Below are 19,133 nucleotides of genomic sequence, written 5' to 3'. Positions count from 1 at the left end.
GAAAACTAGGGGGGAAAACGTTTACAAAGGTTTCTATAGAATGCCGGTGATATTTATTTGTTTTTGCCGTGGAATATTTAAGCGACTATAAAAACAAGATTACATTTTGTTTGTTTTTAATTGGATTGTTCATGGAAACACAAGGTACGAGCACAAACACATTTATTTTGAGCTTGTATTCACTAATAATTTAGTAATTTCTTAGGGCGGGCGTCCGCTTGCTGGCGCGGGTGCACGGAGCGGGTGAACTGTCATATATATATACTTTCATATGTGTAAGTAAATGAATAAATATTCGGTATTATAACCAGCATACGTGTTATTTATTCCTCCGTCACAATCACAATACATATTTTCCATGGCGCAGTCGGTAGGATACGAATCTACGGTCCCAAAGGTAATCTGATTTTTAAATAAATGGGCCCATGACGTGGGTCTTGTCTTAAATTACTGTAAAACGAAAGTTAAGCACAAGAAAATTCATTCACATTCGGCGCTAATCACGACAAGTTGTCGTTTTGCCTCTACAAATCATCTTCGCTACGTACTGGGAAATCCGGGTTATCGGGTACGGGCTTTAGCAGTGAACCTGTTAAATAAGTTTCGATTGGCGTTTTCTATCAACGATTATTACCTTGGCTAGGCCTCCAGATCAGTTTGATGGTACTGTTCGATGCATTGCTATTTTTTGTGTTTATATATACAAAATTTTAGCTCGAAATGGAAATTGAAATGGAAACTTTCAATTCGGAAACAGTTTTGCAAGATATGACACAAATTAACAAACATCGTAAATAAAATAAAAGCTTGTAACAAAGATGGAATGAGTTTTTGGCTGTCTTATATGCATTGAAAACGATTCCACAATTCCTTTACAAATTGCAAAGTAACTCCGAGAAAACTTCCTTACTTTTTCAGTAAACAACGGCGGAAATACGGACGTTGGTCGGAACAGACCACGGAGTTGGGAAATTAAATGTTTGTCGGAGTTACTGTTTGCTCATTTCTCAAACTTAATCCTCCCTTTTAAATTCTGGGCATACGTCTGTCCCAACGAAAGCGATACGGATGTACTTATATTGTTTTTTTTTTCTTTATATTGGGTTCCTAATTAATTAGCCCATTCGACCGAGGGATCGGCTACAATCTCTGTCACGTCGTTGTAAAGCATTCGGCCTACCTGATCAGAGGATATGCGCGTAGATATAATTTGCAGAGATATGCACTTTTGCAGCTGTGTGTACGTCCTACACACAAGCCCAAAGACATTGTGGGAATCAAGGGCGTCGCCAGGGGTCGCAGAGAATAAAAGTAGTAACTATTTTTTTGTTCTAGGATCCGCATCACGACTGGAACGAAACTGATATCCTGAGTCACGGCGTGAGCGGTCTTAGCCTACACCGCACGGACAGCGTGAACCAACGGCCTCTCGCCTCTCTTAAAAGAACAGGGAGCAAAGGAAGTGCCTACAGGTAGTCTTTAGGCTTCGCAAATGTGGCATAAATAATCGAAATTATTATGGGCTATAAAAATAGCCAGTCATGGAAAATCTGAGATACAATTTTACTTGGCAAGATAAGACACGTTCATTTGATACCTACATACCCATCTATACCCGATATTACCCAATTCAAGGATCACAATCTATTATCATTATGTTGGACAATTGGACATAAATATTTATGATGCATTAGGGATATTAGGGTATCTTCGAAAGCCATAATTTAAGTGACTTTTTTCCTTGCAGCCTCCGTAGCGTTCGAAAAGAGATACCAAAACCCGAACGACCAACATCGATACCGGACGCGGGGTTCGGCACTTTGGAGATCAAGTTAGCCTATGAGAATGCCACATCGTCCCTAGCCGTTACCGTGCTGAGAGCTAGGGGTCTGATCGGCATGGACATGACTGGGCTATCTGACCCTTTCTGCAGACTTGAAGTTTTGCCGATAGGTACGTTTAGATATTACTTTTTTTTTACATTATTAATTTATAGAAACGGGACTTAATCGCGTTTTAAATTTACCTTCGACGTTTCGAGGACGGTGTTATTCCCGTGGTCTCGGAGAAGACTGGCTAATGTTGACATCAACATCTAGCCACGCAAGTTTTTGGAACTACATCCGACTTTCAATCCGGAGGTCGCGGATACAAATCCAGGCTCGTACCAATGAGTTTTTCGGAACTTACCTATGTTCGAAATATCATTTGATATTTACCACTAGCTTTTCAGTGAAGGAAACCATCGTGAGGAAACCTGCATACATCTGCGAAGAAATTCAAAGGTGTATGTGAAGTCCCCATCCGCATTGGGTTAGCGTGGGGACTATTGGCCGGGTGCAGACGGCTTGGCGGGAAAACAAAAATGATCGCAGCGCTTGATGTGGCCAAAGTTGGCGACAAATTTCGCTGTGTATGGGTATTTCTCAGTTAGTATGTTCGCGATAAACTCAAAAACTACTGAACGGATTTTCATGTGGCTTTCACCTATTAATACAGTGATTCTTGAGGAAGGTTTAGGTGTATAATTTGTTAAGGTTTTGTGTAAATTGGTTGAAATATGACGATGTTTGCTAAAGATGTTGGCAAAAATGACGCTGTCTAGGAGCTTTATTCGAAAACGCTGCCTAATCCGTTTGAGATATAACGACACAATGTATGGTGGGATTGTCTCTCGTTGATTGGTCTACAAAAAAGTCCGCGATGGTATATATCTATCTTTTAAGGATAACTTACTATTTGTTAACTTCTAAAAAAAGATCACATACTTATAATCTGGTATTTGCAAAGCTGTTTACACGAATATAATATTACTAATCATTAAAAAATTAAATACGTTAGTTACATTTAGCATTTCATACAGATTTTATAAAAATTGGATCAAAATATGTTTAAAATTATTTTAATATGTTCGAGTATTACGGGAATAAAAAAAAACGTAGCGGCTAAACATTTTCTCTAGCTTATGTCAACACAGATTTAATGCTCGCTTGTTAATACAATAATATGGATAATACGAGTACAGTATACCAACATTAGGTGAGTGTAATGATAGTTATAATGTCATAATCATAAGCATATTTTTTTCACGTAGGGCCAGACGCATAGAGTTAGACCAAGCTAAGTTGGCAGCAATTTTGATAGCACAGACTGTGCAAGTGTTATTTTCAACGTCCATCTTCTATGAAATTACCAATTATATCTTCATCTTCATTCTGTCTGTCGTCTGTCAAGTCAAGCGTATGGCCACTACACTGTGACCATGCACTTCGCACGGTCCCAATAACTGCCACAAAATAACCCCCAATTCAGTATACTGCTAGTCTTCCAATTAAGGTATTTCACGCCGAAGCTCCTTGTTGTAACTAATAACATTGTAATCGAGCTAATTATCTGGTGAACCGTTCGGCTTGGGCTGATAGTACGAAAAAAGTTCACATAAATATCGTTATACAGCATTTGCGAATTAAAATGTTTTTTATAATTCCAAATAACTCCAGAGTTACCTAACTACTTAATAAACCCTCAAAGCGGTCTCAAAGTTAATGAAAATTAGTTTCCTAGAAACAAATAATCTCTAATTCGGTTTAGTGAAATTAGTTTCTTGGGGACGCGACCGCGTAGGCGTTTTTGCTTCATCTTATAGCTAAAGTTTTACATAGGTCTCAAAATCGTAGGTAGGTACTTAATGATTAAACATGAAACCTAAAATGTAAATTTTCCAATTTGGCAGAAGGCACATATTCTAACCGACTACGAACGAAGACAGTGCACAAAACGAAAAACCCCGAGTTCAACGAGACCCTCCACTTCTTCGGCATCACGGAGTCGGACCTCGCCACCAAGACCTTGGAGATATTTTTGTTTGACGATGACAGGTAAGACGGTGTCAAACAATTTACTTTTCTATCAGGGAAGCGAGAGGAGCGAAAGCGAGATTTTCAATATGTTACAAAACTATAGTTTTTTTTTACTATGAAGTACTTACTGCTATAGGAAATGGGTAGTATGGAATACTCATTTGTTTCTTTCGTGGAAATGTATGGCGTAGTACTACTTTACTTATAATTAAAAAACCGGCCAAGTGCGAGTCGGCCTTTTTAGTATTTGTTGTTATAGCGGCAACAGAAATACATCATCTGTAAAATTTTCAACTGTCTAGCCATCACGGTTAATGGGATACAGCCTCGTAACAGACAGACAGATGGACAGCGGAGTCTTAGTAAACGCACGTAATAGGGTCCCGTTTTACCCTTTGGGTACGGAACCCTAAAAAAACAAAACTAGAATACGCATAGAAAAAGCTAGCAGTTAAGAGTCTCGTCGTCTATTTTTTATCCGAAATACATAATTCTTATTTACTTTGGTTTAGATTCATTATGTGGATTAAATTAGCGAAGGAAAATCGCAGATATTTTAGACAAGACAAATTTTATTTCACTTGACACACATTACATTATTGGCACAGGAAAATCAAACAAAAAAAATCGTAAAAAAAAACTACTTAACAATCAACATACGAGTACCTACCACTTATGTTGACTTTCATACAGCGTTAAAGAGGAGCTCTACTCTGCATAATTACGCAGTAATTTTATGGCAACGCTCGTTTTCAGTTAACGTATTGGGAGCGTGCACGACTGTCACGCAACCTAGTGTCCGCAATTCTAGGGGAAAACGTCAATTCACTACATCTTATAAAACTACTCCAAAACTAAAAACTACTGAACGGATTTTCATCCGACTTTCATCTATCAATAGAGTGATTCTTGAGGAAGGCTTAAGTACCTATATAACTTGTTAAGGTTTTGTATAAATTGTTTGAAATATAACGATGTTGTCGGGAAAAATCACGCTGGCTAGGAGCTTTAATCGAAAACGCTGCCTAATCCGTTTGAGCTATAACAACACAATGTATGGTGGGGTTGTTTCTCATTCATAGGTCTACAAAAAAGTCCGCGATGTGAAATGTCTATCTTTTAAGGATAACTTACTATATCCATTCTTAACTTCTAGAAAAAGATCACGTAATATGTGGCATTTGCAAAGCTATTTACATGGATACATTATTAACAATTATCAAAATAAATACATTAGTTATATTAAGCATTTCATACAGATTACAATGGTCCCTTACACCATACAATTTAAATGAATATATCAGGAGTAATCGTAAATCAAAGTTTCATTTCGAGCCATATAATTGTACGAAATGTTAAAAACGCTATCCGCAGTTAGTTCAAATTTTTACCACCTTATGCGCTGGGATCGCTTTACTTACCCCCACCACGCACTTCGCACGGTCCCAATTCTCGATAAGTAACTAAATACTTGTAATTTCCTCGACACAAAGTTGCTAAAAGCATCTCTACTATACATATTTATGGCTGACGAACGAGATTTACTCTAAGTAATAAATAATTACCTGCTTAACATACTACTTGTTCTGTAGATACCTATTTACTAGTATTGAGTTGTGCAAACTTAGGTAAGTTTGCGGCTTGTACGGGTTTCTGCGTGCCATTCACATTAGACGTTTACGGGTTGTTTTCTGAGAAAGGGATATAAATGTGGAACATACCCAAGTAACATTATTGTAAGTAAATTATTCCGGTGATATACCTAGTTAACCTTTTGACCAAAAGCAGTGGTTCGAAGGTCGGGAGTAGGACGCCCGGCTGCTCGTATGTTTTTCTTTCTCTCAATCAACTAATATACGAAAACGATAATTTTATATTCTTGGGATGTGTTTCTTTCTCTCAATCAACTAATATATGAAAACGATAATTTTACATCTTAAAGGATTAAAGGAAGGAAGGTTTAGTTTTAACAGGAAACAGTTGTGATAATGAGGATTCAATTTTGTTGCCACCCCAGTTTTAAGAACTTGAGTGGTCTCGCATTTGCGTGCAATAGTAGAAGTAGAACTCGTCTACCCTAGATATATGCATTCGAATAATTGTGATTGCGGTGTCATTCAAATAATGAATACGACCTTACAGATACGGTTGCGACGAAATGGGCTCAGCAACGGTATCTCTCCGAGAATGCGCCAAGGCCCCCACGCAGCTACGCCTAGCACTCTCAGGCTCGACTAGCTGTGAACCAACAGGCCCCCGGCTCCTATTGGCTCTCTGCTATAGCACAAAGAAGAGAGCGTTGGTCGTGACTGTGTGCAGGGCTGCAGATTTGCCGGCTCAGGACAGCAACGGATACTCGGACCCTTTTGTAAAGTTGTAAGTGTTTAACCGACGGAAATCTAACTGTACTTCTAAAACTACACGTGGACTACTACGTCTAGCGCTCTCAGATCCACTAAAAGCCCTCAGGCCTTCCCCTATCTCCGACAGCACTAAGAAGCAGGTGCTAGTTATCTCCCAGTGCTGGATAGGAACGGATACTGAGCCTTTAAGTAGTAATTTTAGAGTTAATCACAAATAAAATTTACGGTATGTTACACAAAAAAACTGCATTTTGTACATAGACATACAATATAACTTTTGTACAAGGAAACAATATATTATATATAAAATTATGATAACACAACTAAAACTAAACCTAACTAAAAAAAAACCCCTAAAACTACCTTCTAAACCTAGGCCCCTCGGCAAGGTGCCCATCACGCAGGCAGCGTTCCCGCGCTGTATTGCGATAGCAATCCTCTGCGCGAGAAAGCTGCCGGCGCGGGATTCCCCTGTTGCCTCCCTCAACCGCTTCCCAAGCTCCTTAAGGAGCCCACGCGCTCCCCTACCCCACGGCCCAAGTGTCTCGACGCCAAATGCTACGAACTCGTAGTTGGCGCCGAGACAGCTGTATTTGTAGGCCTTAAACCGCTCTCGGGCGTCAGCCGCTGCCCCGGCATTTCTGCTGGTCGCTTGAATGTAGGATGCTGCCAACGTATCGGCGCAGGTAGCATCCCACACCAGCGCGCGGCCCATTCTCCAGGGGATCAACGACATCCCGTCCGGGCGCTTGCCATCGTCCCGCACGATCTGGGGCTCCAGAGCTGCGGGGACGTTGGCACTAACGAGAGCCCTTCTAAGGATGTCGTTGAGGGAGGCGTGGCGAGACAGGCGGCCGGCGCTCGAGAAGCAGGAAAGGCCGTGGTGGCCAAGCCGGTCCACTTGGGCCCCACAAGAAGCACAGGCGTGGTCTGTGCATACCTCGATTCCAAGGCGGAGACCGATGGCTATACGTAGGGTAACTGGGTCAATTAAAGTACCCGTGTTGGGCGAGGGATAGGCGTGAAGCCAGTGACCTGATTCCGGTTTGGACACGGCTAGGAGCCTCGCGAGGTCTTTGCCTGACGATGTGGCCACGAGAGAGTTCAGGGTGGCAACGGAGGCTATTGTGTCCCATGCCCTCTGTTGTTTGGGTCTGGATGGCAAGCTTGGGCTCGGTCCAGCCAGCCAAGCATTCATGGCCCCATCCAAACACGCGATCTCGCAGTTTGTAGCCGTAGGGGCTTTCAGGATTTTACCTGCGAGATCGGACGTGCTATGGATAGAGGATAGGAATGCCGGCAAAGCGACACCTGAAATATTTCGAGTTCCCAAGCCGCCAAACCTTACCGGTAAACAGGCCTGGGTCCAAGCCTGGTCGCTAAAATGAACGTTAAGAACGGTCTCAATTTGGCATTTTATAATGGAGTCTGTAGAGTTCATTATATTGGGGAATTTCCAAATGGGACAACATCGCAGCAGATAGGTAAATTTTGGAAGAACCAAACAAAATTTTAAAATAAATAAGTGACTATTAAGTTTTGATAGGCGGTCCGAATTATTTTTGAATTTTGTAATTGACTTATTGATTAGAGGTGGGATGGCTTCGTCAAAGATAGGCGATCCCAGCAGATGCAGACTGTCTTTGGGGGTAATTTTGATATTCGGGGCGACGTTATTGAAGTTTTGGATGGTTTGCGTCACGGTGAGCGGGTCCATCTTCTCTGACATGTATAGTTCACATTTATTAAAATTTAAGCCTTTTGTTAAGTTGTAAAAAAGTCAAATCTGTGTTTGTTCCTAGGATGTTATCACACTGGCGCCGCATCCAAGCGTGATAAAAGCCTTCCTTATGAATGATAAAGAGTCTAAGAGAGAATTTGGGAGGATAACACGAACTCCAAAGAATAATGTTAACATAAATTGTGGAATAATGCAGAAATAAATTACCTTTTTTTCAGACACCTGGACCCCGATCCATATCACAAGAAGCACAAAACCTCCATCAAGTGGCGTAACTTGAACCCAGTTTGGAATGAAGAGATCCTCTTCGAAACCCGACCCACCGAGTTGTCCCGACAAAATCTAACCCTGACGGTTTGGGATAAGGATTACGGGAAGCCCAACGATTTCCTTGGGAGCCTGGTGTTGGGTGCTAGTAGTAAAGGAAGAAGACTTAAGCATTGGATGGACTGCATTAAATTTCCTGATCATAGACACGAGCAGTGGCATGCGTTGACTGATACTCAACATCTGTAGACTGTTTCGAGAATACTGCAAAGAATCCGTACTTATTCTTACAACGTATATATACAAAAAATAACCAGCCAAAAGCCAGCTAAAGCCAGTTCGTTAAGTAGGTATATACCTATTCCACTTGCTTTGTGTGACATTATAGGCTTCTATTAAATGCTAAAAAAAAGCGAGTTCCGGGTAAAGCACGATATTTGTACCTATAAACTGCTGTAAAAAGGAATGAAATAAACGTATTTGTATTGTATTTATCTATGAAGTGGAAGTTACCTATAGGTACCTAAACTTTAAAAGGGCTCAGCTTTTCGGTATACTTATGTACCTTCGATATATCATTTGATGTATACAAGTCATGAGCAAACCGGACTAATCCCAGTAACGCCTAGTTTTTACTCTGGGTTGGAAGGTCGGATGGCAGTCGCTTCTATAAAAACTAGTGCTTACGCCACGCTGAAAGTTGAAACAAAAAATAACCCCGTGGTTTTCGTAGTCCCATGCGAAACCACCAACCAATGTTAAACTTTCATGAGAAGTTGCTGTACATAAGTACATAGTAAACAAAAAATAGTTCATAGAAAATAATTATGATTTTGTATATAAGTAAACATAAGGTAGCAGGTACCTATTTCATCAGGCTAAATTATTTTTTTATGTTTCTAATTGGATATCATTATATGTAATTTTAGTTAGGCCTATATAAATATCAATATATGTAGATAGTAGGCAATTATTTGAATGTTGTATCGTTGTTGAAATAAATGGTTCGTATTTTTGTATTTAAATGTGCCAAAGAAACATTTTAGAAGAGAGGGTGTACGCATGTTATAAAATGATTGTTATATATAAATGGACGACTGCCTTTATACTGTATACTTACCCAAGTAATCATGAATTGTGAAATATAAGGATTTTAACTGCGCCTGGTGTATTTCTTTTGTAACATCCCCTTATTGTCAAATTAACTATAGAGCATTTAACCAACTGGAGACGCCTTGTCTGAGTTGTCTGTACAAAACAAAACAGTCTGCCGGTACAAGACATATATGCGGGGGAGGGGCATATCAGAAATAATCAGAATTCACATAAACGTCAGACCTAAAACGTAGTGTTTATATGCTCTTTGGTCAGACCATACAATAAGTATGAATGACCACTGACATTGATGTCCATTGGCCGAGGTTTTCGACAGAGGGATTCGTAAGCTCTTAAAGACGAGTCCGGTGGGTTAGAGCATTTATTTTAAGAAAGGAATTCTTCGTAAAGTAGTAATAAGCAATTGACTAAGTTTAGATAAGAACCTCCTGTTTTCTTGGAAGTCTTTTAAAAATGCAGTAAGTGGTAAATACACTAACAGCTCCAATCAAATCAAATATGGCCGCGCTTGACATTTTGACAGTGTCAGTATACGGCGTTTCGTTTTCTGATGTTGAATGGTTGTTGTAATATGACCATATTTTTACCTTTCAATTATAATTTTTATAAGCTATAAACATAACTAAATTAAAACTTCTATAGCAAAAAAGTTGATTATATTTGTAACCGTTTTTCATTATGTACAATTAGAAAAATATTTTTAAAGCTTCGCATAGCAGAACCGGTTCTCAGTGCAAAAACGAAACTCAAACTCGTCAAAGTTGTTTTGTGAACTTTTCTGACATGTAAAACTGTAAATCATTTATTACACAAAAGAAAGCGTAATATCGCAATAAGTACCTTATAATTTATTTTGTAATGTATTAAAATTACTTTTAATCAATATGGCATTCTTATGTCCAGTGAGAATAAGACGAGGGAAGAAAAAGAAATGTGAGTACTTAATGGAGCTTTCATCGTGGGAACTTTATGTCAATGACCTCCAACTTTCTACATATAAATGTAAAACTAGTAATTTCGCCTTGTTTGTCATATACCACCCATATCGAGCGAGTAATTAATCTCATTCTGTGACTGGTTTATACCTGTTTAAAAATATGTTAAAACGTGAAGCTGTAAAGCTACAAGCTTAATCCTTATCAGTAATGCATGTCTTAAACAAGAAGTATTTTTTATTTTATTTGATAAAAACAGTTTATTACGTCTGATGTCATGTTAATTTACAAATAAACGTATTGATTGATTGATAATTAACGTATTAACGAAATATAAGAAGTTATAAGTTACCACTTGGCATAGGAATTTCAGTATCATCTAATTATTTTATAGCAAGCAGTGGAGACTCAGACAAGGATTTGTCCAGACCAGGCTCAGGGCTCAGCCCTGGTATGGGCCGGATCACTGGATCAGCAAGTATAGAGACCTTAGTGAGAGTTGGAATAGAGAAGGAACATGGTTTAAGTCCAGATTCCAAAATGGTGGTGCTGCATGATTTCGCACCCTGTGTTGATGATGAGTTAGAGGTAATTCTTATATTCTGACTAGTTAAGCTTAGAAGTGTCCAAGATGGTATCTCACTCACAAGATAGACTCCCTCTCTAATTTATACAGTTATAAAGAGATTTGTCTATCTTGGGGGAAATACTGTTGTGATGCTCCCATGCAGCTGGCATACATAATTTTAGAGTATTTGGAATATGAACTTTTTTTCAATTAAATAAATTTGAAATAAACATTTCCACTGCAAGAACTTGCCAGATGGCAGGTTATTACAAACATTACTAGCGACCTGCCCAGGCTTTGCACGGGCTACATAAAACTTTAACAAATTATACACCTAAACCTTCCTCAAGAATTACTAGGTGAAAACTGCAATGAAAATACTGTTCAGTAGTTTTTTAATATTTTGTGAACAAACATAGACCTGGTGAGGGACTGTTTTATAAAGTGAGCTGTACTGGGCAACCATGGCCAAATAAAGCATGTTTTATTGTTGTGATCTGATAAAGCAATGAATTTTTGTTGTGCTCGATTATATGTAAATGGAAGCATGATGAAACCATATTCTTTTACAGGTAAAACGCGGTCAAATTGTAAATGTATTATATCGAGAAAATGATTGGGTGTATGTGATAGTGGCAGAGTCACGGAGAGAGGGCTTTATACCTCACTCATACTGTGCACCCTGCGAGCACCATGACTTGAAAAAGAAACTACCGAGGAGTAGATCGCCTGCTGATATACAACACAGAGATGTTTCACAGTAAGTTTTTAAGTGGATAGTGGAAAACCGGTTTCCCATACTAACACAGTCCTCATTTTTCTCCCTGGATTTTTCACTATGGAAAATATTTTAATACAATTTATTGTATATTAATCATAGCTATGCCCCTTTGTCTGACCCTATTTTGCATTGTGGGTTGTTGGCACTACTTTTGCCAACCCAACTCTACTAAGAAGCCTAGCAGGCCCTTGTTGTTGGCGACTTCTGGGAGAGAGACCCTGGTGAACAAAGGTGTTACTCTACCAAGAAGCCTAGCAGGCCCTTGATGTTGGCGACTTCTGGGAGAGAGACCCTGGCGAACGAAGGTGTTGTGCCTGTCATTCTGAATATTTTACAGATTATCAGTCTCAGATGGTGCAACAAATGATGGGCACTCGGAGCTGGGCAGCGAGGGCGAGGCCTGTCCGTTCAGCAAGGATCCTTCGGGCCGATATGTGGTGCTGTACACTTTCACTGCCCGGGACGAGAATGACGTTGATGTGGAAAGAGGGGAATTTGTTACAGGTAAATAAATAACTTAAAATAAGTAATTTGAAAACTTAATAGATTAGTTCCTCCGATCGCTGAAGAAGTAGTGCTGCGGACATTCCCCGTTGAAGAGGATCTGTGAACAGCACCAGTATCGCGTCCAAGTCGCGGCCTGAAGGCGGAAAGCGAGCCCGCAAAGGCCCCGTACACACCTGGAGGTGGAGCGAGACTGAGCTGTAACAAGTCCAAAAAATTTGCTCAAGATAGGAAGGCGTGGAAGGATCTTCTGGAGACTCTATGCACCTCCAGGGTGCCCTAGGACCAACAACAACAATAGTTTTGTACTTATACCAAATAAATGCGGCATTTCCTATGTGATGCTCAATAGGCGGGTCCACACAGAGCAAGCATACACGCGAGGCAATTTCCTCTCGCACAAAACGGCCGGCCCTGTGTGGACCCGCCTAATTTGTCACCCTGAAAATCCGTATGTGAAGTCCCCAACCCGTATTGAGCGAACGTTGGGACTATAGCTCAAGCCCTCTCGAACATGAGAGGAGGCCTGTGCGCAGCAGTGCGACATGTATATTCAGAATTATTATTATTATTACTTATAGAAATACTTGATTGTTACATACTTTATTGATTATTTATATTTCCCAGTTTTGAACAGAGAAGACCCAGACTGGTACTGGATCGTGCGAAGTGATGGCCAGGAAGGTTTTATTCCCTCTGGATTCGTGTACCCTGCTGTTGTGCAAGGTAACAAAAACAACACATTGCATACCCTAATATACTTTATGTACATATCATAAATCCTCTATGATGCGTTCAAAAACGGCATATTACTGCCAGCATAAAGATAGACCCACAAACAAACACAACAACAAATTTCTTATCTGTTAAAATGTTGTTATTGCGTAATAATAACGTCGATATCGATATAATAATTCAAATTTTGAACATCCCTGAAAAACAAAGGAATTTGGATTTAACCTCATTTCAAATATAAGTCGAGATGACGTTTTATTGAGTGTGATCAAATGTCGCAATGGCGGTCGTAACATGCGGTTCCTGAACACATCAAAACGTGCTCATAATATGTGTGTGTAGAGCAGTGACAGCAGTACTACATAATTAGGCATTATGTAGCACTATTATAACTCCTTACGACAAGGAACAGGTATTACCTAATTTTAAAATGTTTATTTTGTTTTAATGTTGCATTTTTTTTTCATTACCTATTGTCAGGATTGGGAAGTTAGTAATTAATAGTTCGTTTCATCCACGATGACGCGCAATTTGTCAAATGTAACCTTTAATAACATGACAATACAAGTCCAGGCAGGCGTCTTCGTGAATGACAGTATCTATACTCTACTGAATAGGAGTTGGCATTAAAAGAACGACGTAACGAGTACGTATATTAAGAAACAGTTTGGCGATTCATTTTCGTAACTCATGAACCTTTATTTAAAAAAAAAATTACAGCGAACCAGCAAGACACTCCGCAGCCGCCACCCCAACACTCCCCGCCCGCCAACCCCAACAGTACCGTGATGTCCGCCGGCACCAACAACACGCACAACGACGGACGCTACCACGGCACAGAGCTAGTCATGCTGTACGATTATAAGGTGAACTGAATCATGCAGTAAAAATTGTATTACATATGTTGGTTGTGCAAAAGAAATGTGTAATTCTAATGCGTTATTTCGGAGCGTTACGGCGTCCTAATGATTCGGTCACAAAATACTGCAGGCTCTCGAGAACCCTTTTGCAATTCAGTAAAGCTGGCTGGAGCGATGGCGAGAGGAAATTAAATGTTAACTCGATTTTGGTCCCCGGGAAGTTTAGGGATGATGCCTCCCGGTAAGCAAATTGTTACCGTGTTGGGAGACACCGCTATTCCTTAGGTAGTTAAGGGTTTTATTTACAAGATATAATAGTATTTTATACAATCGTGATATAATAGAGAGCTTTTCCATCGAGTACCATGTTTAGGCAACGAAGCTTGTCGAGTTGCCTAAGTAAGCTGCTGCGTTGCTGTTGCTGTACGGCTGCGTTGCATTCTTACTACGAAACATGGTAATGTTTCGTAGTAAGAATGCAACGCAGCCGTTTTTCTAATAAGAGGATCGTTGCAGGCGCAGGCACCGGACGACCTGTCGGTGAAGCGCGGCGAGTGGGTGTACGCGGACCTGACGCAGCAGACGGTGGAGGGCTGGCTGTGGGCGCACGCGCCCAAGGCGCGCCGCTCCGGCTTCATCCCCACCGCCTACGCGCGCAAGCCGCGCACCACGTGCCTCTGAGCCGCCTCCGACCCGCCGCCCGCTGCCCACAGGCTGTACGGTCGCCGCAATATCACTTCCGTTGTTGGATATTAGGCGAACGCCTCCATCGAGGCATACCTACTACACGAGTTGTTTCTCGCGGAAACTTTGTTTATAAAAACCTATTTGAAACTAGACCGCTAAGGCCGGATGCGCACGAGCACTTTTACAACGCACGTTAAAAAAGCGTTTGAATGACACAAATGGATAAAGTTACACCAAGATTTCTCTTCGTCTAGCTCTACCTGTGTATTCACACGATGGCGCGTTTTTGTTGTACGTTGTTGGATTTTCAACTTCGACCGTTGGCCGACGAACTTGTAACGTCAGGTTTTAACGCAATGCTTTTTAAACTCTGGCGAATGAGGCCAAAGCGTTATCGGACGCTGTTATAATTTATAGTGGTCGTTGGCGGTAACGACACGATTTATCGTTCCGACACGACACATCAGATGATTAAAATGTACGAGATTGTATGCGAACGCTTTTATACTGTTGTCCACGATGATATAAACGTCTGTATACAATTTCATGCATTTTGGTCCCCTAGAGTCATGACGATAAATCGTGTCGTTACCGTGGACAACCACTATGAAGTATAAAAGCGCCCATTGGCCATTTAAAACCGTAATAATTAACTCGTATAATAATTATTTAAGTATACAGTGCCTTTGACTTAGCTTTTATACTGTAGCCATTATATGTAGACCCATGTAAAATATTGTTAAATCGTCTTCCAACTTATTTCCAAATTCGACGTAAACATATTTTTAGCTAGTGTAAAATATCTCCGTCCAAAATTGACTGAATCTCATATTACGCTTTATATTTTAACTTTTTTTAACATAATTGTAAGGTTTTATGTAATATCATTTTGAAATAAAATAATTAGATATGTAATTTTTTTTTATTTCCTATCACATAATTACTACCTACTCATTAAATATTTTTGTTTAATCCAAGTCGGCAATTAGATTTTTCTTCTTTTTCTTGGCCTGTTGTTTTATTTCGTCCTTAACTGTCCATTCTTTTAACTGTTCTTCCACTTTCTTGATATCTTGTTCTGAGACTGTGATATTAAGCTGCAAATCTATCTGTTCACTCCTAATAAACTTTAGTGCTTCTAGTTTCTCCTTGAGGAAGGGCCCCTGTTGGCTCTCTAGCAGGTTTCGGTAGTTTGAAAGTTTTTCATTGCGAATGTCATCACAATGCATTTCTGTTAATCTTCTCAGGGATTCTTTACGAGACAGCTTATGGTGAGACCTGTAAACAAAATATGTTATATCTTACTATAAAACTTGGTACTAATATCATGAGTCATATAGTTGCATATATCATCTTAGAGGGAGGCCACACTGGTGCGTCGCATTGCGTTGTTTCGTCACAAGTGTCGTCGCAGTGTCAACGCTGCATCGTTTTACATATATTTTTTATGACGACTCGACGCAAACGCAACGCAACACACCAGTGTGGACTCACTCTTACTGTTACGAATGGGACCTTATTACTCAGCTGATCCTATATTGTTCTGTCTAATTTTAAATTACTTTAAATTAATTATTGTTAAATTGCTGGCATAATTTCGGTTCAATCTCTATAGACCATTTCATTTTAAATGTTATTAAATAAATTAAATTAAACTTACTCTGGATGGGCCCTGTATTCAATATTTAGTTGCTCCAAGATCCACTCAAACTTCTTGTAGTCATATGTGCGGAGGTACTTCAACAATTTCTTCCTCCTGTCTATCAGCTCTTGTACAGTTTTCTGAAAAAGAATTTGTTGACAATAGATTTTTAGTCTGACCTATACATGATATACACCTAACTAATAACCATCTATAGGCCCAATGTCTTACCTATAGTACTTATTCAGGTCAATGAAATTTTAATCATATTCAATTGGAATAAAATTGCATTTCTTTTATTTCTATCAGTTTTCTAACAAAACAAAATCAACTCTATGCCCTGCACAATAGGTTCAAACTCCAGTGACAAATTTCGGATATTTTATTTGTATGGCAGGGCCTTAGCAGGATAAATTAGTTTTGCTACTGTCATTCTTTATTAACTTCCTACAAACTAATAGCAATTAACTTATCTATTACTTATATTTGTGTTAAAAAGGGTAACAGATGCTTATTAGGGCAAGTTAAATTTACGAATTAGGATGTCATTTTAATAACAGTTAACATAAACATGTGCCAAACCTTTGCAATTACATTTCTCGGAAACTTTTCCATGGTGACCTGAAGGCAACGAATTCTTGCAGTAAGCTTTGCAACTGAAAATAATATATTCACATTATGATTTGCATTTGTTGAAATTGACTTCAGTAATAAAAAAAAGAGAGTAAGAGACTGATTAGTCTCCCAACGAAGTGTCGGTTTCAGCATCAAAATGATGTTTCGTCCGAAACTAGAGCAAAACCAAACTTTTGGTTTTGGCAAAAAATATGGTTTTATTCAGACACTAATACTGATATTGTTTTTCTACATGCAGCAGTTATAGAGCTTAATTATTTAGGATACAAAAGATAAGAAACAGGTGCAGTATAACACAGTTCATACAGACAACCAAGTGAAAATGTGCATGTAGTAAATAAGAAATGTTTACTTTTTGTCTCAGCAGTATTATCATCATATGCATGCCTCCTGACTCTATTTACGAGTTCCTGCTTGACTAATTCGTTATGCTGCTTGTTTCCTAGGAACGCTGCTGAGAATATTTTGTTCACTGATTCTGGGGCACTGAAAAATGAAGTTTCCATTGATTTATTTAAATCAGGACTAGAAATATCAAAAATCATACTAGAAGAAATATAATACATTGAATTCACAGGCGGTAACATAAGAGACGCCAAAGGTGAATCAAAATTAAAATGAAGATATGTTTATAGGTTATGTCGCCTTAACAAGTATGATACTTACTCCTTAGATTCTTCACTTAGAGAATAGTCAAGACCTAAAGACATCTCTGAAATCGGCGGAAGACCTTCTAAGTCGCCAGATTTGGCCGGTTTGTAAGCTGGTACATATTCGGGTCTCACCCATTTGAATTTCACTTGGTGTTTTATACCACGTGATTGTATGATAGTAGTTGTAAGGCGACGTAACATTTTAGTTAAATTTGGACAATATATTAAAAAGTATATTGTCTCTATTATTGAAAACTATGTTATTTTAGTCTCAAGTGCCTAGATTATTTTGATTTTGACAGTATGGTAAAGCTAGTATTAGTATTGACATTGACACAAAATGAATGACGAACATACTAGTGTTGTATCGAAAATAACTAGTTAACCGTTATTTTTAACTCGTTATTCTGAAAAACTAACCAAAATTTCTGGGTTGCCAGTTTTGTTTTTTTTTTCAGACTCGCGATTGAATCTTTGCGTTTTGACCACTTTGAATGACGATTGCTTTTATAGCGCACGTTAAAAAAGCGTTTGTATGACACAAATGAATTGTATTTATTCACACAAGCGGCGCTTTTTGATCTAGCGTTTTCGACTTTGAGCATTGGCCCTCAAATCGAATTTAGCGTACTGAACTTCTAACTGAATTATTCACGCTGATCCACCGCCTACAACTTTATAAGGCGCAGGTCCGCCCACATATGGAATACTGTTCTCATGGGCAGGGGCACAACAGTACCAGCTTCTTCCGCTAGACCGCATCCAACGGAGAGCGACTCGAATTGTTGGCTGCAGGCGTATTTCAGATCGGCTCGACTCCTTGTCGCTGCGTAGAGATATAGCCGCGCTCTGCATATCATATGTATTACGGGGAGTGTTCCGATGAATTGTTCGGATTAATCCCAGCCGCCTCTTCCCGCCAGTGCCCTATGCGACAACATTTCCATCTTTACCACTTACAAGGAAGGGTACCCAACTGTCCGACTCCGATTTGATTCATTTTGATATATGCTATAGAGTAGTCTAAAATAACGGACACGTATTTTTTTTAGCTGCCCAAACTCAACCTGTTAGGAGAAAATGGCCTTCAAAGTACTAAAAAGTTACTAAATCTTCTAACCCCTATAGAAAGTGATGCTCAAGCAACTTGCTAGTTAATGGCTGGTTTGAGTATATGTTTGAAAGCAGCAAAAAATAATGAGCACGTGTTTTGTTATATCGGCTAAAACTCATTTTTTCCTAAAAAAATCGACATTCGAAGTTTTATAATATCTTATCGCTAAAGTTACACATAAAGACAGGTATTTTTTTAGGAAAACTTGAGTTTAAGCAGATATAACAAAACACGTGCTCATTATTTTTTGCTGCTTTCAAACATATACTCAAACCAGCCATTAACTAGCAAGTTGCTTGAGCATCACTTTCTATAGGAGTTAGAAGATTTAGTAACTTTTTAGTACTTTGAAGGCCATTTTCTCCTAACAGGTTGAGTTTGGGCAGCTAAAAAAAATACGTGTCCGTTATTTTAGACTACTCTATAACATATATCAAAATGAATCAAATCGGAGTCGGACAGTTGGGTACCCTTCCTTGTTAGATGGTTGGTATGTGTATTATGTCTAAGCTCAGCTGTACGTTTCTCCAGAAACTTCCTGACTCGCACAGCTAAACTATGGAATGATCTGTCACCTGCGGTATTTCCACATCGATACGACCTTCAACCCTTCAAGTAAACGGCTCCTCTACACGATAGCCCAGCGTAGGACAGTCCAAGGGACGCATTTA

General features: G+C 39.4%; 3 protein-coding genes across 5 annotated transcripts in view; 2 read left to right on the top strand and 1 right to left on the bottom strand.

The window, feature by feature from the left end:
- The window catches only part of LOC133528937 (rabphilin-3A), a 96,087-nt gene extending 86,694 nt beyond the window's left edge, over positions 1-9,393 (top strand). For all 3 annotated transcript variants that reach the window (XM_061866449.1, XM_061866448.1, XM_061866447.1), the window contains 5 exons: positions 1,336-1,472; positions 1,748-1,953; positions 3,734-3,878; positions 6,003-6,236; positions 8,183-9,393. In XM_061866449.1, coding sequence (XP_061722433.1) covers positions 1,336-1,472; positions 1,748-1,953; positions 3,734-3,878; positions 6,003-6,236; positions 8,183-8,480 — 1,020 coding nt within the window. In that variant the 3' untranslated portion in view covers positions 8,481-9,393. The remainder of the gene's footprint in view (positions 1-1,335; positions 1,473-1,747; positions 1,954-3,733; positions 3,879-6,002; positions 6,237-8,182) is intronic.
- A 705-nt stretch (positions 9,394-10,098) lies between these two features.
- Positions 10,099-15,332, top strand: LOC133528939 (SH3 domain-containing protein Dlish). The gene is made up of 7 exons (XM_061866453.1): positions 10,099-10,280; positions 10,677-10,870; positions 11,423-11,610; positions 11,969-12,135; positions 12,763-12,861; positions 13,591-13,736; positions 14,247-15,332. Exons 1-7 carry the CDS (start codon positions 10,232-10,234, stop codon positions 14,409-14,411), a joined length of 1,008 nt encoding a protein of 335 aa, XP_061722437.1. The 5' UTR covers positions 10,099-10,231; the 3' UTR covers positions 14,412-15,332.
- On the bottom strand, positions 15,326-17,676 carry LOC133528940 (small ribosomal subunit protein uS15m). The gene is made up of 5 exons (XM_061866454.1): positions 17,362-17,676; positions 17,048-17,181; positions 16,642-16,715; positions 16,078-16,199; positions 15,326-15,695 (listed from the first exon to the last, which is right to left on the bottom strand). The coding sequence occupies exons 1-5, from the start codon at positions 17,547-17,549 to the stop codon at positions 15,386-15,388; spliced, it is 828 nt and encodes a 275-aa protein (XP_061722438.1). The 5' UTR covers positions 17,550-17,676; the 3' UTR covers positions 15,326-15,385.
- Positions 17,677-19,133: the final 1,457 nt, after the last annotated feature.

This window comes from Cydia pomonella, chromosome 20 (assembly GCF_033807575.1).
Source record: "Cydia pomonella isolate Wapato2018A chromosome 20, ilCydPomo1, whole genome shotgun sequence".
Classification (NCBI taxonomy): Eukaryota; Metazoa; Arthropoda; class Insecta; order Lepidoptera; family Tortricidae; genus Cydia; species Cydia pomonella.
Note: the sequence above shows the minus strand (reverse complement) of the source record. Positions and strands in the feature narration are given on the sequence as shown.

Excerpts from the sequence above, each read along its gene's own strand:
- LOC133528940 (XM_061866454.1), bottom strand. The coding sequence starts at position 17,549 with ATGTTACGTCGCCTTACAACTACTATCATACAATCACGTGGTATAAAA. Across the intron at positions 16,716-17,047 it reads TAATACTGCTGAGACAAAAA|TTGCAAAGCTTACTGCAAGA; the intron begins GTAAACATTTCT and ends TATTATTTTCAG. Across the intron at positions 15,696-16,077 it reads GAATACAGGGCCCATCCAGA|GTCTCACCATAAGCTGTCTC; the intron begins GTAAGTTTAATT and ends TTTTGTTTACAG.
- LOC133528939 (XM_061866453.1), top strand. The coding sequence starts at position 10,232 with ATGGCATTCTTATGTCCAGTGAGAATAAGACGAGGGAAGAAAAAGAAA. Across the intron at positions 11,611-11,968 it reads CAACACAGAGATGTTTCACA|ATTATCAGTCTCAGATGGTG; the intron begins GTAAGTTTTTAA and ends AATATTTTACAG. Across the intron at positions 13,737-14,246 it reads TCATGCTGTACGATTATAAG|GCGCAGGCACCGGACGACCT; the intron begins GTGAACTGAATC and ends GGATCGTTGCAG.